This window comes from Oncorhynchus mykiss, chromosome 11, assembly GCF_057628025.1.
Source record: "Oncorhynchus mykiss isolate SJ-2025 chromosome 11, ASM5762802v1, whole genome shotgun sequence".
Taxonomy (NCBI): Eukaryota; Metazoa; Chordata; class Actinopteri; order Salmoniformes; family Salmonidae; genus Oncorhynchus; species Oncorhynchus mykiss.
The window spans coordinates 62,803,798-62,827,029 of record NC_143032.1 but is presented as its reverse complement, the minus strand read 5'-3'; the positions used below and the strand labels follow the sequence as shown (position 1 = coordinate 62,827,029).

General features: G+C 43.7%; 1 protein-coding gene across 35 annotated transcripts in view; it reads left to right on the top strand.

Moving 5' to 3' along the window:
• LOC110536142 (triacylglycerol hydrolase DDHD2) overlaps positions 1-20,637 on the top strand; it is a 31,242-nt gene extending 10,605 nt beyond the window's left edge. For 10 of the 35 annotated variants that reach the window (XM_036936005.2, XM_090190843.1, XM_090190839.1 and 7 more), the window contains 10 exons: positions 799-866; positions 1,707-1,826; positions 1,897-1,992; positions 2,131-2,325; positions 13,390-13,545; positions 13,663-13,765; positions 13,908-14,069; positions 14,312-14,413; positions 15,604-15,769; positions 17,326-20,637. In XM_036936005.2, coding sequence (XP_036791900.1) covers positions 799-866; positions 1,707-1,826; positions 1,897-1,992; positions 2,131-2,325; positions 13,390-13,545; positions 13,663-13,765; positions 13,908-14,069; positions 14,312-14,413; positions 15,604-15,769; positions 17,326-17,407 — 1,250 coding nt within the window. In that variant the 3' untranslated portion in view covers positions 17,408-20,637. Of the gene's footprint in view, positions 1-798; positions 867-1,706; positions 1,827-1,896; positions 1,993-2,130; positions 2,326-12,692; positions 12,720-13,389; positions 13,546-13,662; positions 13,766-13,907; positions 14,094-14,311; positions 14,414-15,603; positions 15,770-17,325 lie in introns of all 35 variants that reach the window. The other 25 variants (XM_090190849.1, XM_090190856.1, XM_090190852.1 and 22 more) reach the window with 5 other exon arrangements.
• The last annotated feature ends 2,595 nt before the right edge of the window (positions 20,638-23,232 follow it).

Genomic DNA, 23,232 nt, shown 5'->3' with positions numbered 1-23,232 from the left:
TGTGCCTTTCCAAATTATGTCCAATCAATTGAATTTACCACAGGTGGACTCCAATCAAGTTGTAGAAACATCTCAAGGAAGATCAATGGAAACAGGATGGACCTGAGCTAAATTTCGAAACTCATAGCAAAGAGTATGAATACTTATGTAAGGTATTTCTAAAAACCTGTTTTCAATTAGTCATTATAGGGTATTGTGTGTGTAGATTGATGAGGAGAAAAATGCATTCAATCAATTTGACAATAAAGCTGTAACGTAATAAAATGTGTGAAAACAGTTAAAACAGTTCAATATCAAATGTAGGTCCTTGAAAATTATAATTAAGTGAATTTTGGGAAATCAGTCTTTCTCCCCGCTTTCTTTTTTTGTTGCAGTGATATCATTTTGGCGTCTAGTATCGTCTTTTTTTCTTCAAATTCTGCCCTCCAAAGGATTTAGCAGAAAATAAAACATGGCACTAAGAAATCTGTAGAAAATACATTTTGCACTTTATTTGAAGTCTCTTTTCTTTGCTGTAAGAACACAAGGGCCTACTAATTTAAAATAAATGTTTGTATAAAAAAAAATTGGTGCGACCAAACACACACACCCACACACGTTGTTGGCAAGGGTTTCATTTGTATGATACAGTTTGTCAACTGTCCTCCTCAAAATATGATTTGACAACCATTCTAATTAGAATTCATTCAAATGATGCAAGTGTCTAGAAACACCACCTGTAGGAATCGTACATCTTATACAGGATTGGCCTATCTTGACCTGTGACCTTTTATTGAATGACCTCGGATGCCCCTACAGGCTCGCTGATCCTGTTTGATCTGCTGACCAATCAGAAGACAGGATCAGGAGAGGCAGACAGAGATGAGGTAACCAGGTCTTTGCCATGACAGAGACTCAGTATTATTACATACCTGACACACACCTCAAGCTAAACTCCAGGTACCAGAGATCTTTTATAATCTGATAAGGGAATGTATATGTTTAAAGTAATGACTAAAGGATTCCACCCTGAAATCATAGAATTGTATGAAATGTGTTAGTAGTCATAATTCCATAATATGTGTGACTGGACCATTGTGTTGCTGTGTAGTGGTGTGAGAGTTGAAAGAACAAAGGACAACAGGAAAGAGGCTCCTTCCAAGGTCCCTCTAATCTAGGGAGGGAGGGAACGGCATGGAACTGCCAGCTTGGTAGTGATAAATGAGGAATGTGGACTGTTGGGAAGGATACAGCCCACCTACTGTGTGTGTGTCTGTGTGTGTGTGCATGTTAGTAGTTGGTGGATAGGAGTTATAAAATGACATGTCTTTGCATTTTGGACTTTAGAACGTTCTCTGAATAAACTTTACGGACCTTTTGCTGAAGCTGAGTCTTAGCCTAATTATTATTAAACCCAGAGTCTTACAAACCTCGGGGATTGGTCAACGCTTAAATAATTGTTAGTTCTAATCATTGGGATTGAAAATTCTCGTGACATAATCTCACAGCAGTGCTGTTCTGTTGTGGTAAATGTACTACATAGCTCATGTCTTCTCAATATTAGGGGGAACTGTAGGCCTCTTAGTGATATACATCCTGCTGTAAAGTGCAATTAAGGTCTAGATGTCACTTTGTTAATGCTATAGACATCACAGTGTATGAATGTAATGACTATCCCATTATATTTATGTTCTATAACATGATAACACCCCTCGTCTGGCCGGTAGGGTCGTAACCGTGACCCCTGCCCTCTGACCTGTGATGCGTTGGAGCAGGCTCTATGCAAAATGGGCCTCCAGGAGCACCTGGCTACACTACAGAGCGTGGACCTAGACCTTGACTCATTGGTGAGACTGTGTGAGTGCGTGCCTGCCTGCCTGTCTGTCTGCGTGCGCTAATCTCCCAGTCTTCCCTCAGGCTATGTGTGACGAAACTGACCTGACAGAGCTCGGAATCCCTCTGGGACCGAGGAAGAAGATCCTGAGCTTCATACGGAAGAGACACTTCCTACAGGTCAGGGTTCATAAGGTCACAAAGTACTGTATGTGTGTGTGCGCGCGCTTTCATGCAGTGGAGTCTCAGCTGCAAACGTCAGATATTTAACATTCTCATTTATTGTTCCTTCTGTCACATATTTGTGTGTGTGTGTAGGAGGGTCGGCAGGGAACGGTGCTTTTGGCCCCCGGGCTGCAGGCCCTTCCAGACCCCTCCGAAGATTCCCCCTCTCCCACGGTTAGCTTTGGCAACCAGTCTTCAGAGGCGTCAGCACGCCGACAGCAGTTTCTCAGAGCCCAGTCCATAACCAGCGCCGTTGACTACGAATACTTCGACGTGGGCATTGGACAGGTAACACACACACACAAAGACACATACCCCCTACCTGGGGTTGCGTGCAAGTGGTACTTTGTGGTAACTAACTCTGTGGTGACTTAATTGATAACTAACTCAGTCATAATTTGGCAGTAACTTACTCAGTGGTAACTAAATCAGTGGTAACTCGGAGACAACTAACTCAGTGACAACTAACTTTCTACTCTTGAAACACTGCTCTCAATGTATCATCACCTCTGCTGCCCTGACTGATTGGTGTGAGCTGTAGTAGTAGTAGTAGTAGTAGTTGTAGCAGCAGTAGTAGTAGTAGCAGCATTAGTAGTAGTCATAGTAGTAGTCGTCATCGCAGCAGCAGTCGTCGTCGGATCAGCAGCAGTCGTCGCAGTAGTACTAGTAGTAGTAATAGTCGTAACACCACTAGTAGTAGTTGTAGCAGCAGTAGTCGCCGTAGTAGTAGTCACCGTAGTAGTAGTCGTAGCAGCAGTAGTCGCCGTAGTAGTAGTCACCGTAGTAGTAGTCGTAGCAGCAGTAGTCGCCGTAGTAGTAGTCACCGTAGTAGTAGTCGTAGCAGCAGTAGTCGCCGTAGTAGTAGTCACCGTAGTAGTAGTCGTAGCAGCAGTAGTCGCCGTAGTAGTAGTCACCGTAGTAGTAGTCGTAGCAGCAGTAGTCGCCGTAGTAGTAGTCACCGTAGTAGTAGTCGTAGCAGCAGTAGTCGCCGTAGTAGTAGTCACCGTAGTAGTAGTCGTAGCAGCAGTCGTAGCAGCGGTAGTCGCCGTAGTAGTAGTCGACGTAGTAGTAGTCGCTTTAGTAGTAGTTGTTGTCGTAGTAGTAGTTGTAATAGTAGCAGTAGTAGTAGTAGTAGTAGCAGCAGCAGTAGACTGTAGTAGTAGCAGCAGTAGTAGCAGCAGCAGCAGTAGACTGTAGTAGTAGCAGCAGTAGTAGCAGCAGCAGTAGACTGTAGTAGTAGCAGCAGTAGTAGCAGCAGCAGTAGACTGTAGTAGCAGTAGTAGCAGCAGTAGTAAAGATCATCAAGGACATCAACCACCCGAGCCACTGCCTGTTCACCCCGCTATCATCCAGAAGGCGAGGTCAGTACAGGTGCATCAAAGCTGGGACCGAGAGACTGAAAAACAGCTTCTATCTCAAGGCCATCAGACTGTTAAACAGCCACCACTAACATTGAGTGGCTGCTGCCAACACACTGACACTGACTCAACTCCAGCCACTTTAATAATGGGAATTGATGGGAAATGATGTAAATATATCACTAGCCACTTTAAACAATGCTACCTTATATAATTTTACTTACCCTACATTATTCATCTCATATGCATACGTATATACTGTACTCTATATCATCGACTGTATCCTTATGTAATACATGTATCACTAGCCACTTTAAACTATGCCACTTTGTTTACATACTCATCTCATTTGTACATACTGTACTCGATACCATCTACTGTATCTTGCCTATGCTGCTCTGTACCATCACTCATTCATATATCCTTATGTACATATTCTTTATCCCCTTACACTGTGTACAAGACAGTAGTTTTGGAATTGTTAGTTAGATTACTTGTTGGTTATTACTGCATTGTCGGAACTAGAAGCACAAGCATTTCGCTACACTCGCATTAACATCTGCTAACCATGTGTATGTGACAAATAAAATTTGATTAGTAGCAGCAGCAGTACACTGTAGTAGTAGTAGTAGCAGCAGTAGTAGCAGCTGTAGCAGTAGCAGCAGTAGCTGTAGCAGCAGTAGTTGTAGCAGCAGTAGTAGTTGTAGTAGCTGTAGCAGCAGTAGTTGTAGCAGCAGTAGTAGTTGTAGCGGCAGTAGTTGTAGCAGTAGTTGTAGCAGCAGTAGTTGTAGCAGCAGTAGTAGTTGTAGCGGCAGCAGTAGTAGTTGTAGCAGCAGTAGTTGTAGTAGTAGCTCTAGCAGCAGTAGTTGTAGCAGCAGTAGTTGTAGTAGCAGCAGTAGTAGTTGTAGTAGCTGTAACAGCAGTAGTTGTAGCGGCAGCAGTAGTAGTTGTAGCAGTAGTTGTAGTAGCAGCAGGAGTAGTTGTAGTAGCTGTAGCAGCAGTAGTTGTAACAGCAGTAGTAGTCGTAGCAACAGTAGTTGAAGCAGCAGCAGTAGTAGTTGTAGTAGCTGTAGCAGCAGTAGTTGTAGCAGCAGTAGTTGTAGTAGTTGTAGCAGCAGTAGTTGTAGTAGTTGTAGCAGCAGTAGTTGTAGTAGTTGTAGCAGCAGTTGTAGCAGGAGCAGTAGTTGTTGTAGTAGCTGTAGCAGCAGTAGTTGTTGTAGTAGTAGTTCTAGTTGTAGCAGCAGTAGTTGTTGTAGTAGTAGTTGTTGTAGTAGTAGTTGCAGTAGCTGTAGCAGCAGCAGTTGCAGTAGCAGCAGTTGTAGCAGCAGTAGTTGTAGCAGCAGTAGTAGTAGTTGCAGTAGTTGTAGCAGCAGCAGTAGTAGTTGCAGTAGTTGTAGCAGCAGCAGTAGTAGTAGTTGTAGCAGCAGCAGTAGTAGTAGTTGCAGTAGTTGTAGCAGCAGCAGTAGTAGTTGTAGTAGTTGTAGCAGCAGCAGTAGTAGTAGTTGCAGTAGTTGTAGCAGCAGCAGTAGTAGTTGCAGTAGTTGTAGCAGCAGCAGTAGTAGTAGCAGCAGTAGTAGTAGTAGCAGCATTAGTAGTAGTCATAGTAGTAGTCGTCATCGCAGCAGCAGTCGTCGTCGGATCAGCAGCAGTCGTCGCAGTAGTACTAGTAGTAGTAATAGTCGTAACACCACTAGTAGTAGTTGTAGCAGCAGTAGTCGCCGTAGTAGTAGTCACCGTAGTAGTAGTCGTAGCAGCAGTAGTCGCCGTAGTAGTAGTCACCGTAGTAGTAGTCGTAGCAGCAGTAGTCGCCGTAGTAGTAGTCACCGTAGTAGTAGTCGTAGCAGCAGTAGTCGCCGTAGTAGTAGTCACCGTAGTAGTAGTCGTAGCAGCAGTAGTCGCCGTAGTAGTAGTCACCGTAGTAGTAGTCGTAGCAGCAGTAGTCGCCGTAGTAGTAGTCACCGTAGTAGTAGTCGTAGCAGCAGTAGTCGCCGTAGTAGTAGTCACCGTAGTAGTAGTCGTAGCAGCAGTAGTCGCCGTAGTAGTAGTCACCGTAGTAGTAGTCGTAGCAGCAGTCGTAGCAGCGGTAGTCGCCGTAGTAGTAGTCGACGTAGTAGTAGTCGCTTTAGTAGTAGTTGTTGTCGTAGTAGTAGTTGTAATAGTAGCAGTAGTAGTAGTAGTAGTAGCAGCAGCAGTAGACTGTAGTAGTAGCAGCAGTAGTAGCAGCAGCAGCAGTAGACTGTAGTAGTAGCAGCAGTAGTAGCAGCAGCAGTAGACTGTAGTAGTAGCAGCAGTAGTAGCAGCAGCAGTAGACTGTAGTAGCAGTAGTAGCAGCAGTAGTAAAGATCATCAAGGACATCAACCACCCGAGCCACTGCCTGTTCACCCCGCTATCATCCAGAAGGCGAGGTCAGTACAGGTGCATCAAAGCTGGGACCGAGAGACTGAAAAACAGCTTCTATCTCAAGGCCATCAGACTGTTAAACAGCCACCACTAACATTGAGTGGCTGCTGCCAACACACTGACACTGACTCAACTCCAGCCACTTTAATAATGGGAATTGATGGGAAATGATGTAAATATATCACTAGCCACTTTAAACAATGCTACCTTATATAATTTTACTTACCCTACATTATTCATCTCATATGCATACGTATATACTGTACTCTATATCATCGACTGTATCCTTATGTAATACATGTATCACTAGCCACTTTAAACTATGCCACTTTGTTTACATACTCATCTCATTTGTACATACTGTACTCGATACCATCTACTGTATCTTGCCTATGCTGCTCTGTACCATCACTCATTCATATATCCTTATGTACATATTCTTTATCCCCTTACACTGTGTACAAGACAGTAGTTTTGGAATTGTTAGTTAGATTACTTGTTGGTTATTACTGCATTGTCGGAACTAGAAGCACAAGCATTTCGCTACACTCGCATTAACATCTGCTAACCATGTGTATGTGACAAATAAAATTTGATTAGTAGCAGCAGCAGTACACTGTAGTAGTAGTAGTAGCAGCAGTAGTAGCAGCTGTAGCAGTAGCAGCAGTAGCTGTAGCAGCAGTAGTTGTAGCAGCAGTAGTAGTTGTAGTAGCTGTAGCAGCAGTAGTTGTAGCAGCAGTAGTAGTTGTAGCGGCAGTAGTTGTAGCAGTAGTTGTAGCAGCAGTAGTTGTAGCAGCAGTAGTAGTTGTAGCGGCAGCAGTAGTAGTTGTAGCAGCAGTAGTTGTAGTAGTAGCTCTAGCAGCAGTAGTTGTAGCAGCAGTAGTTGTAGTAGCAGCAGTAGTAGTTGTAGTAGCTGTAACAGCAGTAGTTGTAGCGGCAGCAGTAGTAGTTGTAGCAGTAGTTGTAGTAGCAGCAGGAGTAGTTGTAGTAGCTGTAGCAGCAGTAGTTGTAACAGCAGTAGTAGTCGTAGCAACAGTAGTTGAAGCAGCAGCAGTAGTAGTTGTAGTAGCTGTAGCAGCAGTAGTTGTAGCAGCAGTAGTTGTAGTAGTTGTAGCAGCAGTAGTTGTAGTAGTTGTAGCAGCAGTAGTTGTAGTAGTTGTAGCAGCAGTTGTAGCAGGAGCAGTAGTTGTTGTAGTAGCTGTAGCAGCAGTAGTTGTTGTAGTAGTAGTTCTAGTTGTAGCAGCAGTAGTTGTTGTAGTAGTAGTTGTTGTAGTAGTAGTTGCAGTAGTTGTAGCAGCAGCAGTTGCAGTAGCAGCAGTTGTAGCAGCAGTAGTTGTAGCAGCAGTAGTAGTAGTTGCAGTACTTGTAGCAGCAGCAGTAGTAGTTGCAGTAGTTGTAGCAGCAGCAGTAGTAGTAGTTGTAGCAGCAGCAGTAGTAGTAGTTGCAGTAGTTGTAGCAGCAGCAGTAGTAGTTGTAGTAGTTGTAGCAGCAGCAGTAGTAGTAGTTGCAGTAGTTGTAGCAGCAGCAGTAGTAGTTGCAGTAGTTGTAGCAGCAGCAGTAGTAGTAGTTGCAGTAGTTGTAGCAGCAGCAGTAGTAGTTGCAGTAGTTGTAGCAGCAGCAGTAGTAGTTGCAGTAGTTGTAGCAGCAGCAGCAGTAGTAGTTGTAGTAGCTGTAGCAGCAGTAGTTGTAGCATCAGTAGTTGTAGCAGCAGTAGTTGTAGCAGCAGTAGTTGCAGTAGTAGTTGTAGCAGCAGTAGTTGCAGTAGTAGTAGTTGTAGCAGTAGTAGTTGCAGCAGTAGTTGTAGCAGCAGTAGTGGTAGCAGTTGTAGTAGTAGTTGCAGCAGCAGTAGTTGTAGCAGTAGTAGTAGTTGTAGCAGTAGTAGTTGTAGCAGTAGTAGTAGTTGTAGTAGTAGTTGCAGCAGCAGTAGTTGTAGCAGCAGTAGTAGTTGTAGCAGTAGTAGTAGTTGCAGTAGTAGTTGTAGCAGCAGTAGTTGCAGTAACAGCAGTTGTAGCAGCAGTAGTTGTAGCAGCAGTAGTAGTTGCAGTAGTTGTAGCAGCAGCAGTAGTAGTAGTTGCAGTAGTTGTAGCAGCAGCAGTAGTAGTTGCAGTAGTTGTAGCAGCAGCAGTAGTAGTTGCAGTAGTTGTAGCAGCAGCAGCAGTAGTAGTTGTAGTAGCTGTAGCAGCAGTAGTTGTAGCATCAGTAGTTGTAGCAGCAGTAGTTGTAGCAGCAGTAGTTGCAGTAGTAGTTGTAGCAGCAGTAGTTGCAGTAGTAGTAGTTGTAGCAGTAGTAGTTGCAGCAGTAGTTGTAGTGGTAGCAGTTGTAGTAGTAGTTGCAGCAGCAGTAGTTGTAGCAGTAGTAGTAGTTGTAGCAGTAGTAGTTGTAGCAGTAGTAGTAGTTGTAGTAGTAGTTGCAGCAGCAGTAGTTGTAGCAGCAGTAGTAGTTGTAGCAGTAGTAGTAGTTGCAGTAGTAGTTGTAGCAGCAGTAGTTGCAGTAACAGCAGTTGTAGCAGCAGTAGTTGTAGCAGCAGTAGTTGTAGTAGTAGTTGCAGTAGTTGTAGCAGCAGCAGTAGTAGTTGTAGTAGTTGTAGCAGTAGTAGTTGTAGCAGCAGCAGTAGTAGTTGTAGCAGCAGCAGCAGTAGTAGTTGTAGTAGCTGTAGCAGCAGTAGTTGTAGCATCAGTAGTTGTAGCAGCAGTAGTTGTAGCAGCAGTAGTTGCAGCAGTAGTGGTAGCAGCTGTAGTTGTAGTAGTAGTTGTAGCAGCAGCAGTAGTAGTAGTTGTAGCAGTAGTAGTTGTAGCAGCAGCAGTAGTTGTAGCAGCAGTAGTTGTAGCAGCAGTAGTTGTAGCAGCAGTAGTTGTTGTAGTAGTTGTAGCAGCAGCAGTAGTAGTTGCAGCAGTTGTAGCAGCAGTAGTAGTTGTTGTAGTAGTTGTAGCAGCAGCAGTAGTAGTTGTTGTAGTAGTTGTAGCAGTAGTAGTAGTTGTAGTGGTATCAGCAGTAGTAGTTGTAGTAGTAGTTCTAGTGGTATCAGCAGTAGTAGTTGTAGCAGCAGTAGTAGTTGTTGTAGTAGTTGTAGCAGCAGCAGTAGTAGTTGTAGTAGTTGTAGCAGCAGTAGTAGTAGTTGTAGTAGTTGTAGCAGCAGCAGTAGTAGTTGTAGTAGTTGTAGCAGCAGTAGTAGTAGTTGTAGTAGTTGTAGCAGCAGCAGTAGTAGTTGTAGTAGTTGTAGTAGTAGTTGTAGCAGCAGCAGTAGTAGTTGTAGTAGTTGTAGCAGCAGCAGTAGTAGTTGTAGTAGTTGTAGCAGCAGCAGTAGTTGTAGCAGCAGTAGTTGAGGCAGCAGTAGTTGTAGCAGCAGTAGTAGTAGTAGTAGTTGTAGCAGTAGTTGTTGTAGTAGTAGTTGTAGTGGTATCAGCAGTAGTAGTTGTAGTAGTAGTTCTAGTGGTATCAGCAGTAGTAGTTGTAGCAGCAGTAGTTGTAGCAGCAGTAGTTGCTGCAGCAGTAGTTGCAGCAGCAGTAGTTGCAGCAGCAGTAGTTATAGCAGCAGTAGTTGTAGTAGTAGTTGTAGTTGTAGTGGTATCAGCAGTAGTAGTTGTAGTAGTAGTTCTAGTGGTATCAGCAGTAGTAGTTGTAGCAGCAGTAGTTGTAGCAGCAGTAGTAGTTGTAGTAGTAGTTCTAGTGGTATCAGCAGTAGTAGTTGTAGTAGTTGTAGCAGCAGTAGTAGTTGTAGCAGCAGTAGTAGTTGTAGTAGTAGTTCTAGTGGTATCAGCAGTAGTTGTAGTAGTAGTTGTAGCAGCAGTAGTAGTAGTAGTTGTAGCAGCAGTAGTAGTTGTAGCAGTAGTTCTAGTGGTATCAGCAGTAGTTGTTGTAGCAGTAGTTGCAGCAGTAGTAGTTGTAGTAGTAGTTGTAGCAGCAGTAGTTGTAGTAGTAGTTGTAGCAGCAGTAGTTGTAGTAGTGGTATCAGCAGTAGTAGTTGTAGTAGTAGTTCTAGTGGTATCAGCAGTAGTAGTTATAGTAGTCGTTGTAGTGGTATCAGCAGTAGTAGTTGTAGTAGTAGTTCTAGTGGTATCAGCAGTAGTAGTTGTAGTAGTTGTAGCAGCAGTAGTTGTAGCAGCAGTAGTAGTTGTAGTAGTAGTTCTAGTGGTATCAGCAGTAGTAGTTGTAGTAGTTGTAGCAGCAGTAGTAGTAGTAGTAGTTGTAGCAGCAGTAGTAGTTGTAGTAGTAGTTCTAGTGGTAGTAGTAGCAGCAGTAGTAGTAGTAGTTGTAGCAGCAGTAGTAGTTGTAGCAGTAGTTCTAGTGGTATCAGCAGTAGTAGTTGTAGCAGTAGTAGTAGTTGTAGTAGTAGTTGTGGTATCAGCAGTAGTAGTTGTAGTAGTTGTAGCAGCAGTAGTAGTAGTTCTAGTGGTATCAGCAGTAGTAGTTGTAGCAGTAGTAGTAGTTGTATTGGTATCAGCAGTAGTAGTTGTAGTAGTAGTAGTTGTAGCAGCAGTAGTTGCAGCAGTAGTTGCAGCAGCAGTAGTAGTTGTAGTAGCTGTAGCAGCAGCAGTAGTAGTTGTAGTAGCTGTAGCAGCAGTAGTTGTAGCAGCAGTAGTTGCAGTAGCAGTAGTAGTAGTTGTAGCAGCAGTAGTTGCAGCAGTAGTTGCAGCAGCAGTAGTTGTAGCAGTAGTTGCAGCAGTAGTTGTAGCAGTAGTTGCAGCAGCAGTAGTTGCAGCAGTAGTTGCAGCAGTAGTTGTAGCAGTAGTTGCAGCAGTAGTTGCAGCAGCAGTTGTTGCAGTAGCAGTAGTTGCAGTAGCAGTAGTTGTAGCAGCAGTAGTAGTTGCAGCAGCAGTAGTTGTAGCAGCAATAGTAGTTGTAGTAGCTGTAGCAACAGTAGTTGTAGCAGCAGCATCAGTAGTTGTTGTAGCAGCAGTAGTTGCAGCAGCAGTAGTTGCAGCAGTAGTAGTTGTAGTAGTCGTTGTAGCAGCAGCAGTAGTAGCAGCAGTAGTAGTTGTAGTAGTCGTTGTAGCAGCAGTAGTTGCAGCAGTAGTAGTTGTAGTAGTCGTTGTAGCAGCAGCAGTAGTTGTAGTGGTATCAGCAGCAGTAGTTGTAGCAGTAGTAGTAGTTCTAGTGGTATCAGCAGTAGTAGTTGTAGTAGTCGTTGTAGCAGCAGCAGTAGTTGTAGTGGTATCAGCAGCAGTAGTTGTAGCAGTAGTAGTAGTTCTAGTGGTATCAGCAGTAGTAGTTGTAGCAGTAGTAGTAGTTCTAGTGGTATCAGCAGTAGTAGTTGTAGCAGTAGTAGTAGTTGTAGTGGTATCAGCAGTAGTAGTTGTAATAGTAGTTGTGGTATCAGCAGTAGTAGTTGTAGTAGTTGTAGCAGCAGCTGTAGTTGTAGTAGTTGTAGCAGCAGCTGTAGTTGTAGTAGTAGTAGTTGTAGTTGTAGTTGTAGCAGCAGTAGTAGTAGTTGTAGCAGCAGCTGTAGTTGTAGTAGTAGTAGTTGTAGTTGTAGCAGCAGTAGTAGTAGTTGTAGTTGTAGCAGCAGTAGTAGTTGTAATAGTAGTTGTGGTATCAGCAGTAGTAGTTGTAGTAGTTGTAGCAGCAGCTGTAGTTGTAGTAGTTGTAGCAGCAGCTGTAGTTGTAGTAGTTGTAGCAGCAGTAGTAGTAGTTGCAGCAGCAGTAATTGCAGCAGTAGTTGTAGCAGTAGTTGTAGCAGCAGTAGTTGTAGCAGCGGTTGTAGTAGTTGCAGCAGTAGTTGTAGTAGTAGTTGTAGCAGTAGTAGTTGTAGTAGTAGTTGCAGCAGCAGTAGTTGCAGCAGTAGTAGTAGTAGCAGCAGCGGTTGTAGTTGTAGCAGCAGTAGTAGTAGTAGCAGCAGTAGTAGCTGTCGTAGTAGCAGCAGCAGCTGTAGTAGTAGCAGTAGCAGCAGTAGTAGTAGTAGTAGTAGTAGCAGCAGTAGTAGTAGTAGCAGCAGTAGTAGCTGTCGTAGTAGCAGCAGCAGTAGTAGTAGTAGTAGCAGTAGCAGCAGTAGTAGTAGTAGCAGCAGTAGTAGTAGTAGCAGCAGTAGTAGCTGTCGTAGTAGCAGCAGCAGCTGTAGTAGTAGCAGTAGTAGCAGCAGTAGTAGTAGTAGCAGCAGTAGCAGCAGCGTTAGTAGTAGCAGCAGTAGTAGTAGTAGCAGCAGTAGCAGCAGCGGTAGTTGTAGCAGCATCAGTAGCAGTAGTAGCAGCAGTAGTAGTAGTAGTAGTAGTAGTAGAAGTAGCAGCAGTAGTAGTAGTAGTAGTAGCAGTAGTAGGAGTAGTAGCAGTAGTAGTAGTAGCAGCAGTAGCAGCAGCGGTAGTAGTAGCAGCATCAGTAGTAGTAGTAGTAGTAGTAGTAGTAGTAGTAGTAGTAGTAGCAGTAGTAGCAGTAGTAGCAGCAGTAGTAGTAGTAGTAGTAGTAGTAGAAGTAGCAGCAGTAGTAGTAGTAGTAGCAGCAGTAGTAGTAGTAGCAGTAGTAGCAGCATCAGTAGTAGTAGTAGTAGTAGTAGTAGTAGCAGTAGTAGCAGTAGTAGCAGCAGTAGTAGTAGTAGTAGTAGAAGTAGCAGCAGTAGTAGTAGTAGTAGCAGCAGTAGTAGTAGTAGTAGCAGTAGCAGCAGCGGTAGTAGTAGCAGCATCAGTAGTAGTAGTAGTAGCAGTAGCAGCAGCGGTAGTAGTAGCAGCAGCAGTAGTAGTAGTAGTAGTAGCAGCAGCGGTAGTAGTTGTAGCAGTAGTAGTAGTAGCAGTAGCAGCAGCAGTAGTAGTAGCAGTAGCAGCAGCGGTAGTAGTAGCAGCAGCAGTAGTAGTAGTAGTAGTAGCAGCAGGGGTAGTAGTTGTAGCAGCAGTTGTAGTAGTTGTAGTAGTAAAAGTGACTGTGAGGTATAACTAGCCCTCCTGCTTGTCTCCCTCTGCCTGCCTGGACAGACCAACGGGGGCATAGCCAAGGGACAGGTCTGTCACACTGTCTCTCTATACAGGACATGCTGTTGGTTGTGCTTCCCAACACTAGTTCTCTTCTCTTTCCTCTTCCATTTCCTCTTATGCTCCTATCCTCATAGAAAGCATTAGAATGTATCCTTAGAAAGAACTCGAGCCCCGCCCCTAACCTCAACACCAATGTGACCAGTCATCTAGTCTGTCAGGCCCTCTCAAAGATCTATTCTACTGTCCTCATATGAGTCAGACAAATCTCTCATTCCACCTCCACCCTTCCTTCCATATAGGACTCTCACTGTTACCAGGATACATACTGTATGTACATGAACACATCCACTGTTCATGCCTGTGTGAGTCCTCATCTCCATGGTTTCCTGCTATCTGCTGTGAGGGTACCCAGACCTTGTGTTGCCATCAATGTTTGCTGGCTTGTTGTGATGCATGAACATTTTGCACCCATGTTGAATGTATGTATGTGTGTGTGAATGTTATTGGGTCGTTATTTTTCACTGTATTGACCCATGTATTATCACTTAATGTTGACATTTTGCATGGGATCGATTTCTATTGGGCTGTTCAAGCCTATTGTCTTGGTTTTCTCTGGGCTGAATATACACGTGATTTATAAACCCCCCCCCAACTCTCTCTCTCGCTCACTTTCCCTCCCTCCCTGTCTTCTCTCCAGGTGTCCATTAACTACCCCCAGCTGGCATTCCATCCTCAGACCTTCTTTGCGTTCGGTTCTCCCATCGGAATGTTCCTGACTGTCCGTGGACTCAAACGCATCGACCCAAACTACACCTTTCCCACCTGCAAGAACTTCTATAACATATACCACCCTGTAAGCACACACATACACACCATTCCTGCCTGCCTGAGATTTGTATAATATAACACCCACACACGTGCACACATCCGATTTATTGGGACATGGCTTGTTCTCTCTCTCCCTCTAAAGTTTGACCCTGTGGCCTATCGGATCGAGCCCATGATTGTGTCTGAGTCAGACCTAGAGCCCATGCTGATCCCACATCACAAGGGCCGCAAGAGGATGCACCTGGGTACGGATATCAACCTATTTTTCTATCAATACGTCTGTTAAAGAATTAATCTTTGTGTCTGTAATGTGTTGTGGTGTTGAAAAGCCTTATGACATGAAATATAATAATATTTGGAGTGTGTGTGCACGTGTGTGTTCTCTAGAGTTGAAAGAGAGTCTGACGCGGATGAGTACTGATCTGAAGAATAACGTTCTCGGCTCGTTTCGTACTGCCTGGCAGTCTCTGGTCCGAATGCCTGTCGCTGCACTGCCCCCTGTCGAGGATGGAGAAACTACAGCAGAGAGATCCTTGCAGGAGACAGAGAGTAACACATATGCACACACACAGAGTCAGTGCATTACTGCTCTGCGTAGGCTAATACCCCAAGTTTTAAGGCTTTTAACATAACTGTTAACTTCCAGTCCTCAGCATGTTTGAAGCGTGTGAGAGTGTTTTTGCTGACATGTCTAACCTTGTCTCCTCCTGCATGTTCCCTTTCCTCTCCTCTCTGCTGTTCTGGTGTTCTTTCCTTTACCCTGACCCCTGACCCCTAACCCCTGACCCTAGCCCCTGCAGCAGCCTGCGCTGCTGTGAGGGAAAAGAGTAAGGCTGATTTGTGGACTAAAATTCTGGAGTGGCCCAAAGCCCTTCACTTACATTACTTCCAAGGTAAGAAGCCAGGAGATATGGATGCCAGAATGATCTACTGTATGGGTGGTCTGACTGTCAGCTGCAGCCCAGAACTCTGTACACAGAGAATACTCCTTACAGCGCCCCCCTCTGTCAGAGAGAGAGACATAGCCGCCTGTGTGCACTCACAGATATGGTAATATAACTTTTTGTAGCAACAATGGCCTGACATTTGGCCTCATATTTTGTCTTGAACTTGGATGAAATAGCCTAATATTTAGAGTTGAAATTGTCCTCTAGGCATAGAGTCCCTTAGCTACCTGGAAATTGAAGCCTGATATGGGCCTCAAAGCATTTATTTTAAGGCTACTACTAGCTAAAGCAGTATTTTCTGACAGACTAGTTACAAGAGTATTTCAGTGATATCTATTGACTGATTTTAAAACTAGATAATGAAACTAGACATAGTGTGGTTAAATCAATAGCATTAACTGTCTTCAGGAAAGTATCCATCTTACCTTGGATGTGTTCTGTTGATGCAGTGTCTCACAGCTCACGCTCTTCAGTAGTGTGTTATTATCCTCCCTCTTCTCTCAGCATATCAAGCCTTTTAAACACTCTCTTCTTAGCATATCTCACCTGTTGCCCTGTTATCTCTGAGCCCCTTCCCCCATGCACCTGGCCCCTCCCCCATGCACCTGTCCCCTCTCCCATGCACCTGGCCCCTCCCCCATGCACATGGCCTCTCCCAGAGCATTGATAGACTGCCTGACTTGTGGCTGCTGCTTCCTGAAGCTCAGATTTTTTTTTCTTTAACCCCACTCACTAACTCCTCTCGCAAACTCTACTCGTTCACTCCCTATGCACACTCAACTCTCTAACTCCCGTCGCCCACTGAACTCTCACTCCACTCGCTAACTTTCTCTCCACAATTTCTAGCAATCTCCCCTCCCCTTCGATATCTTTCCTTCAAACAGGAGTCACTTACCTGGCCCAGAAACACTTGTCATTCCCAGGTAGCTTCATCATCTGCAGATTTGTATGTGCAAAATGGCAGAAACTTCACTAATCCTATTAATTAGAAGTCTAGGTGGAGCCGGCATCATTTATGATTTTATTTTCCAGTCCTTTCATATCTGCAAATGGCAAGTAAGGGCTAGGAGTTGTTTCTGGACTGGACATAGGAGTCCGTCTGCCTCTGTGTGATTGGTCCATCTCTGACCCTGCAGGTGTGCATGAAGAGGTGGAGTCTCCAGGGTCGGCAGAGGACAAGGGGCGTCAGGTGAAGGTGGGGATGCTGAATGGAGGGCGGAGGATAGACTATGTACTGCAGGAGGCGCCAATTGAGAGTTTCAACGAATATCTGTTTGCCATCCAGTCCCACCTCTGCTACTGGTCAGTACCTGTGTGTGTGTGTGCGTGTCCTTGTGTGTGTGTAATGCTAATACCTTTAGATTTTTGGGATTTATTAGGATCCCCATTAGCTGACGCCAATGACCCCTTGACATGTTCCACATTTTGTTACGTAACAGCCTTATTCTAAAAGGTATATATATTTTTTCCCTTATCAATCTACGCACAATACCTCATAATGACAAAGCAAAAAAAAGATTTATTGAAATTTTTGCTAATTTATAAAAAATACATAAATATTCTGACCCTTTACTCAGTACTATGTTGAAGCACCTTTGGCAGCGATTACAGCCTCAAGTCTTCTTGGCTGTGACGCTACAAGCTTGGCACACCTGTATTTGGGGAGTTTCTCCCATTGTTCTCTGCAGAACCTCTCAAGCTCTGTCAGGTTGGGTGGGGAGTGTCGCTGCACAGCTGTTTTCAGGTCTCTCCAGAGATGTTACATCGGGTTCAAGTCTGGGCTTTGACTGGGCCACTCCTGCATTGTGTTGGGCGTGTGCTTAGGGTCGTTGTCCTGCTGGAAGGTGAACCGTCGACCCAGTCTGAGGTCCTGAGCACTCTGGAGCAGGTTTTCATCAAGGATCTCTCTGTACTTTGCACCGTTCATCTTTCCTTCGATCCTGACTAGTGTCCCAGTCCCTGCCGCTGAAAAATATCCCAACAGCATGATGCTGCCACCACCATGCTTCACCGTAGGGATGGTGCCAGGATTCCTCCAGATGTGATGCTTGGCATTCAGGCCAAAGAGTTCAGTCTTGGTTTCACCAGAGAATCTTGTTTCTCATTGTCTGACAGTCTTTAGGTGCATTTTGGCAAACTCCCAGCGGGCTGTCATGTGCCTTTTTTTTACTGACGAGTGGCTTCCGTCTGGCCACTACCATAAAGGTCTGATTGGTGGATTGCTGCAGAGATGGTTATCACCTTCCTGACCAAGGCCCTTCTCCCCCGATTGCTCAGTTTGGCCTGGGGGCCAGCTCTAGAAAGAATAATGGAGGCCACTGTGTTCTTGGGGACCTTCAATGCTGCAGAAATAGTTTGGTACCCTTCCCCAGATCTGGGCCTCGACCCAATCCAGTCTCTGAGCTCTACGGACAATTCCTTTGACCTTATGGCTTGGTTTTTGCTCTGACATTCACTGTCAACAGTGGGACCTTCATATAGACAAGTGTACCTTTCCAAATCATGTCCAAACAATTGAATTGACCACAGGTGTCTTCCAATCAAGATGTAGAAACATCTCAAGGATGATCAATCGAAACAGGATGCACCTGAGCTCAATTTCGAGTCTCATAGCAAATGGTCTGAATACTAATGTAAATAAAATATTTTTTAATTTATTTGAAAAAATGATAATTGTCATTATTGGGTATTGTGTGTAGATTGATGATATATTTTATTTATTTAATCAATTGTAGAATAAGGCTGTAACGTAACAAAATGTGTAAAAGGGGAAGGGGTCTGAATACTTTCCAAATGCACTATTCATGTCAGTACATACACACAAGTAAGTCACTCTTTTGTCTCTCCTGTGTGTGTAGGGAGTCTGAGGACACTGCTCTGCTGCTGCTAAAGGAGATCTACGACAAACTGGGTGTGGCCTTTGAGCAGCCACAGCAATAACAAAGGCTTTATAAACACAGAGACCGGTATAAAGGCTTCATAACAACACATGAATTCCATGGAGATGCACCAACGAGGCCCTTTGCTTTATTAGGAGCTGAAAGGAGTAAGGCAAGTAAGTCAGTGAAAACACAGAGATATAAATATTGAATAACCACAGAGTTTTAAAGGCTTTATAAACACACAGAGAGGGCTATAAAGTCTTTATACATACACAGAGCGTTATTTATAAGTTACTAAAATGTAATGAAAGCAACATGAAAAAGGACATGCAGCCACTGCTCTCTCCCAGAATTCTTTGTGTCTGAGCCTCACAAAACCATTGAGTCACCTCCTCGGACAGATGGCGCCTGCCTCTGGGTGTGTGTGTGTCAAGGGTGTGACAGAGAAGTGCTCCTTGAAGAACCAAACCTGTCCCAGCTGACATGAAGAGGACTGGAGAACCCATTGGAGATGAGCTCTCTAGTGCATTTCTATCTCTGAAATTTCTCGTCCTGTGACCACATGGGCAGCAACATTGCATACTATCCAAGTGAGCCCTCTACCCAACTCTATGGGAGAACCATAGGGAAGACTGGTTTTCCATTTTCCTAAAACCACACTGAAGGATCTGGGTTTGAGCTGCTGGATCCTCCTGTTGAAGGGGCAGACTGCATTTAACATGTGTGTTTCTAAAGAATCAGATCCTGTTTGATCATGTCTGGATCATAACTTTTATATATGTTATTTTCAGGTCATTTCTTTTTACTTGGCCTTAGACTTGACATGTCCTATAATACATTTACAACAATGCAGGATGATAATTCCTCTCCTGTGTGTTTAGTGCATGTCTCCAGAAGGTTGTATACCAGTACGTATCAGTACGTACTTGACTACCAAAAAGGTAGCACTTTACTTAGGTGCTGCTTAAGGCTTAGAAAAGCATTTTATAAAGGGAATTACAACTCTTTACATCATGCATATGAAGGCTGCATGTCACGCTTAAGTAAAGTGTTACCATAAAAAGTACTCCACCCATAATTCCAGTGCAATGTGATGTTCTGATAATCTCACTCCTCTCTAGATGAACTGACTGACTATAGATAATTACATTTTTGGATTTATTTGTATCATGTAAAAGCTAAGTATTAAAATTATTGTAGAAAATAACATATCTTTAATGGAACTGACAAGACATTTTTCCTCCAAGTACTAATCTTAGAGGAAGGTATGTATGAGGGGAGAAAAGGGACAGGGTTGTTTTCTTTCTATGAGTGTGTGTATAAATCACCCCCCTCCCCCCTTTGGTGTGTGCCAACCATCCTCTTTAAACTGGGGTTAGGGCCAATTTTGCTCGTCGAACATCTCATTCCCAAATCATGTGCGTTAATATGGAGTTGAGTTGGTTCCCCCCTTTGCTGTTATAACAGCCTCCACTCTTCTGGGAAGGCTTTCCACGAGATGTTGGAACATTTCTGCGGGGACTTGCTTCCATTCAGCCACGGGCATTATTGAGGTCAAGCACTGATGTTGGCCGATTAGGCCTGGCTAGCAGGCGGCGTTCCAATTCATCCCAAATGTTTTCGATGGGGTTTGAGGTCAGGGCTCTGTGCAGGCCAGTCAAGTTCTTCCACACCGATCTCAACAAACCATTCTGCATGGACGTTGCTTTGTGCACGGGGACATTGTCATGCTGAAACAGGAAAGGGCCTTCCCCAAACTGTTGCCACCAAGTTGGAAGCACAGAATCGTCTAGTGTCATTTTATGCTGTAGCGTTAAGATTTCCTTTCACTGGTACTAGCCTGAACTATGGAAAAACAGCCCCAGACCATTATTCCTCCTCCACCAAATGTTACAGTTGGCACTATGCATTGGGGCAGGTAGTGTTCTCCTGTCATCCGCCAAACCTAGATTCACCAGTTGGACTGCCAGATGGCGAAGTGTGATTCATCACTCCAGAGAACGTTTCCACTGAGTCCAATGGCGGTGAGCTTTACACCACTCCAGACGATGCTTGGGATACCCCTGTTTTCAATACCTCACCTTGCGAGGATAATGGCGCTGAGCCTTTTTCTAAAAGGCTTTATGAGATAACAAAATGGATAAATGACCACAATTGATTGATTTAAATCTCATTGATAACCTGTGGTTTGAATTGAAGGGAGCAGTCCATAAGAAAAGATGAATGATATGCAGGATCTGGAAAGATTATATATGGAGGAATGGCCTAAGATCCCTCCCCATGTAGCCTCCAATCAGATAAAACATTTTAGAAAAAGTCTCAATGCCTTAATACTCGCAGGGTAAGATGTTGAAAACGGGTGTCAATGCTTTTGACCCATATCTTTTTTAGATAAAAACATATATATTATTATTACATTTGTACATGTGTGAAATATGACACATATAAGCACCCACCTAATTACTATTATAATATAATTTCCCTTTTTTTGATTATACAATATAGCTCAGTATTTTAATTGTAATTGTAATCTTTATCAAGGGTGCCAATCATTTCTGTCCCTACTGTATCACTGACACACAACCAGCAACAAACCTGCAGTCCTTTAACATGGCATGAATCATCACTGTGGTCCAATCAGACCATGGACCTCCTCACTCCAGCTAGCTGTGTCAGCAGAGGGGAGAACAATAGCTTTGGTCCAGGGTGTTAGGTGTGGCTTACTGCGACAGCAAGCCACATGTAAACGCCCTGGACAGGACCTAGCTGAACAACAGATCTTAGTTTTCTAATCATTCTACAACCACAGAAGAGGCTTTGAGGTTCTGATTAGGCAGCTTGACTCCCTGCTTAAAATGTGCTGTGTGAGATATCCCTCTGACCCCTAAACCCTGCTTTGTGAGCACTCATCCTCTCTGCTTCACTCTTGAATTATGTATTTTGTTCTGTTAACCTCAAGTTTTGCACTTGGTGACATTGTATATTCAAACCACCCCAAAAATATAATATTAATGACATTTAATGTAAGCTGACAAGTATACTTTAATACTTGATATAAGCATGTATGAGCCCTTATTATGTCTTATTATAATAGTTTTACTGACTCAATGGTTGTACTTTAGTCAGGATTATTATGAGATAAGATGTTTATAAGGAGTTCATATAGCATCGTAATGCATTAAACCTGTCGTGTTACCAAATTTACTTTTTTTATTCAACCACAGTACCATGCATAGGCTATACAGTGTGCTTCCATATTGTTTATGTCATAATAAAACTTTAAAAGAGTCTTTTTGTCACAAGTGTTTTTTATTTCATTGTTTGACAGGCTATCGGATTGACTTATTCATATAAACTGGTTTACAATTGAATCTTACAGAGACTAAGAACCATATACAGTCGTGGCCAAAAGTTTTGAGAATGACACAAATATTAATTTTCACAAAGTTTGCTGCTTCAGTGTCTTTAGATATTTTTGTCAGATGTTACTATGGAATACTGAAGTATAATTATAAACATTTCATAAGTGTCAAAGGCATTTATTGACAATTACATGAAGTTGATGCAAAGAGTCAATATTTGCAGTGTTGACCTTTCTTTTTCAAGACCTCAGCAATCCGCCCTGGCATGCTGTCAATTAACTTCTGGGCCACATCCTGACTGATGGCAGCCCATTCTTGCATAATCAATGCTTGGAGTTTGTCAGAATTTGTGGGTTTTTGTTTGTCCACCCACCTCTTGAGGATTGACCACACGTTCTCAATGGGATTAAGGTCTGGGGAGTTTCCTGGCCATGGACCCAACATTTCAATTTTTTTGTTCCCTGAGCCACTTAGTTATCTCTTTTGCCTTATGGCAAGGTGCTCCATCATGCTGGAAAAGGCATTGTTTGTCACCAAACTGTTCCTGGGTGGTTGGGAGAATTGCTCTTGAAGGATGTGTTGGTACCATGCTTTATTCATGGCTGAGATGCAACCCCACACATGAATGGTCTCAGGATGCTTTACTGTTGGCACAGGACTGATGGTAGTGCACACCATGTCTTCTCCGGATAAGCTTTTTTCCGGATGCCCCAAACAATCGGAAAGGAAAATTACTTTACCCCAGTCCTCATCAGTCCAATCCCTGTACCTTTTGCAGAATATCAGTCTGTCCCTGATGTTTTTCCTGGAGAGAAGTGGCTTCTTTGCTGCTCTTCTTGACACCAAGCCATCCTCCAAAAGTCTTCGCCTCACTGAGATGCACTCACACCTGCCTGCTGCCATTCCTGAGCAAGCTCTGTACTGGTGGTGCCCCGATCCCGCAGCTGAATCAACTTTAGGAGATGGTGCTGGCGCTTGCTGGACTTTCTTGAGTGCCCTGAAGCCTTCTTCACAACAATTGAACCGTTCTCCTTGAAGTTCTTGATGATCCGATAAATGGTTGATTTAGGTGCAATCTTACTGGCAGCAATATCCTTGCCTGTGAAACCATTTTTGTGCAAAGCAATGATGACGGCACGTATTTTCTTGCAGGTAACCATGGTTGACAGAGGAAGAACAATGATTCCAAGCACCATCCTCCTTTTGAAGCTTCCAGTCTGTTATTCGAACTCAATCAGCATGACAGACTGATCTCCAGCCGTGTCCTCATCAACACTCACACCTGTGTTAACGAGAGAACCACTGACATGATGTCAGCTGGTCCTTTTGTGGCAGGGCTGAAATGCAGTGGAAATGTTTTTGGGGGATTCAGTTCATTTGCATGGCAAAGAGGGACTTTGCAATTAATTGCAATTCATCTGATCACTCTTCATAACATTCTGGAGTATATACAAATTGCCATCATACAAACTGAGGCAGCAGACTTTGTGAAAATTCATATTTGTGTCATTCTCAAAACTTTTGGCCACGACTGTATATGTGTTTAGAAAAATATTAGACTTCATGGATCATGTTTTGATAAGAAAGCATGTGTCAGTGGTTTATAGTCCTTCTTGCACCTGATCCTTTGGTTAGGGTTATTGGAGTTTCTCACGCCAGATCGGCTGACGCCTAGCCGAACCGAACAAGTGTGCTGGCATACTCCCTTAAAATACCTTTTGCCTAGGAGATCTTAGTCGCACAATTTTAAGTAAGGTGTTTGGTGCAGTGTTCCTCAATGAGAAAATGTGCATGAAAACGAGTTGTCTCTCGTTGAATGAAAACAAAGATTTTATTGAAGAATCCCTACTGTTGACCAATCACCGACGAAGGGGCGTAGACTTTGGCTCCGAACTTCAGCTTGCCTCCAGAAAATATGTTGTGTGCCTGAACAGCTGAAAAAACCCTCACCAAAGTCCAAAACGAACAAAAGCATCACAAAATGTCATCATAATAAATGCGCAAACTCTTCCGAACTGTTTCGGCTGGGAAGCATACTTAAGGATTGAGGACCTTATCTACTTCCCCAGAGTCAAATGAACGTGTGGATGACATTTGTATGTCTCGTTGTCCAGTATGAAGGAAGCTAGAGGCAGTGTTGCCAACTCCTCAGTAAGGAAAGTAGCTATTGGCTGTCCTAAAATTCGCTAGAAGTTGCTAAATGACTTCATGACGTCATTAATCATTTCTGTGCACTTTGAAGTGGGTAGCAGCAGTGGAGTCTGAGAAAGCAGCTCTACATGTTTCTCCAATGTGATCACATGCCAGCATGGAACAGTGTTCAGCGAGGGCTAATGCCATGGTGGCCTCAGCCTTTTTTGCAGAGTACATTTTTTTAAACCATAAATGGCAGCTTGTTTTGGGTGGAACTGTTATAAGGCTTTGCCTTTTGAGTATGTTTTTGAGTTGTCATGTGTTACTTTACATCACTAAGTTTGGCGTAGAAATCAGCCTTACAATACAGCCAGTATGCCCGTGTATC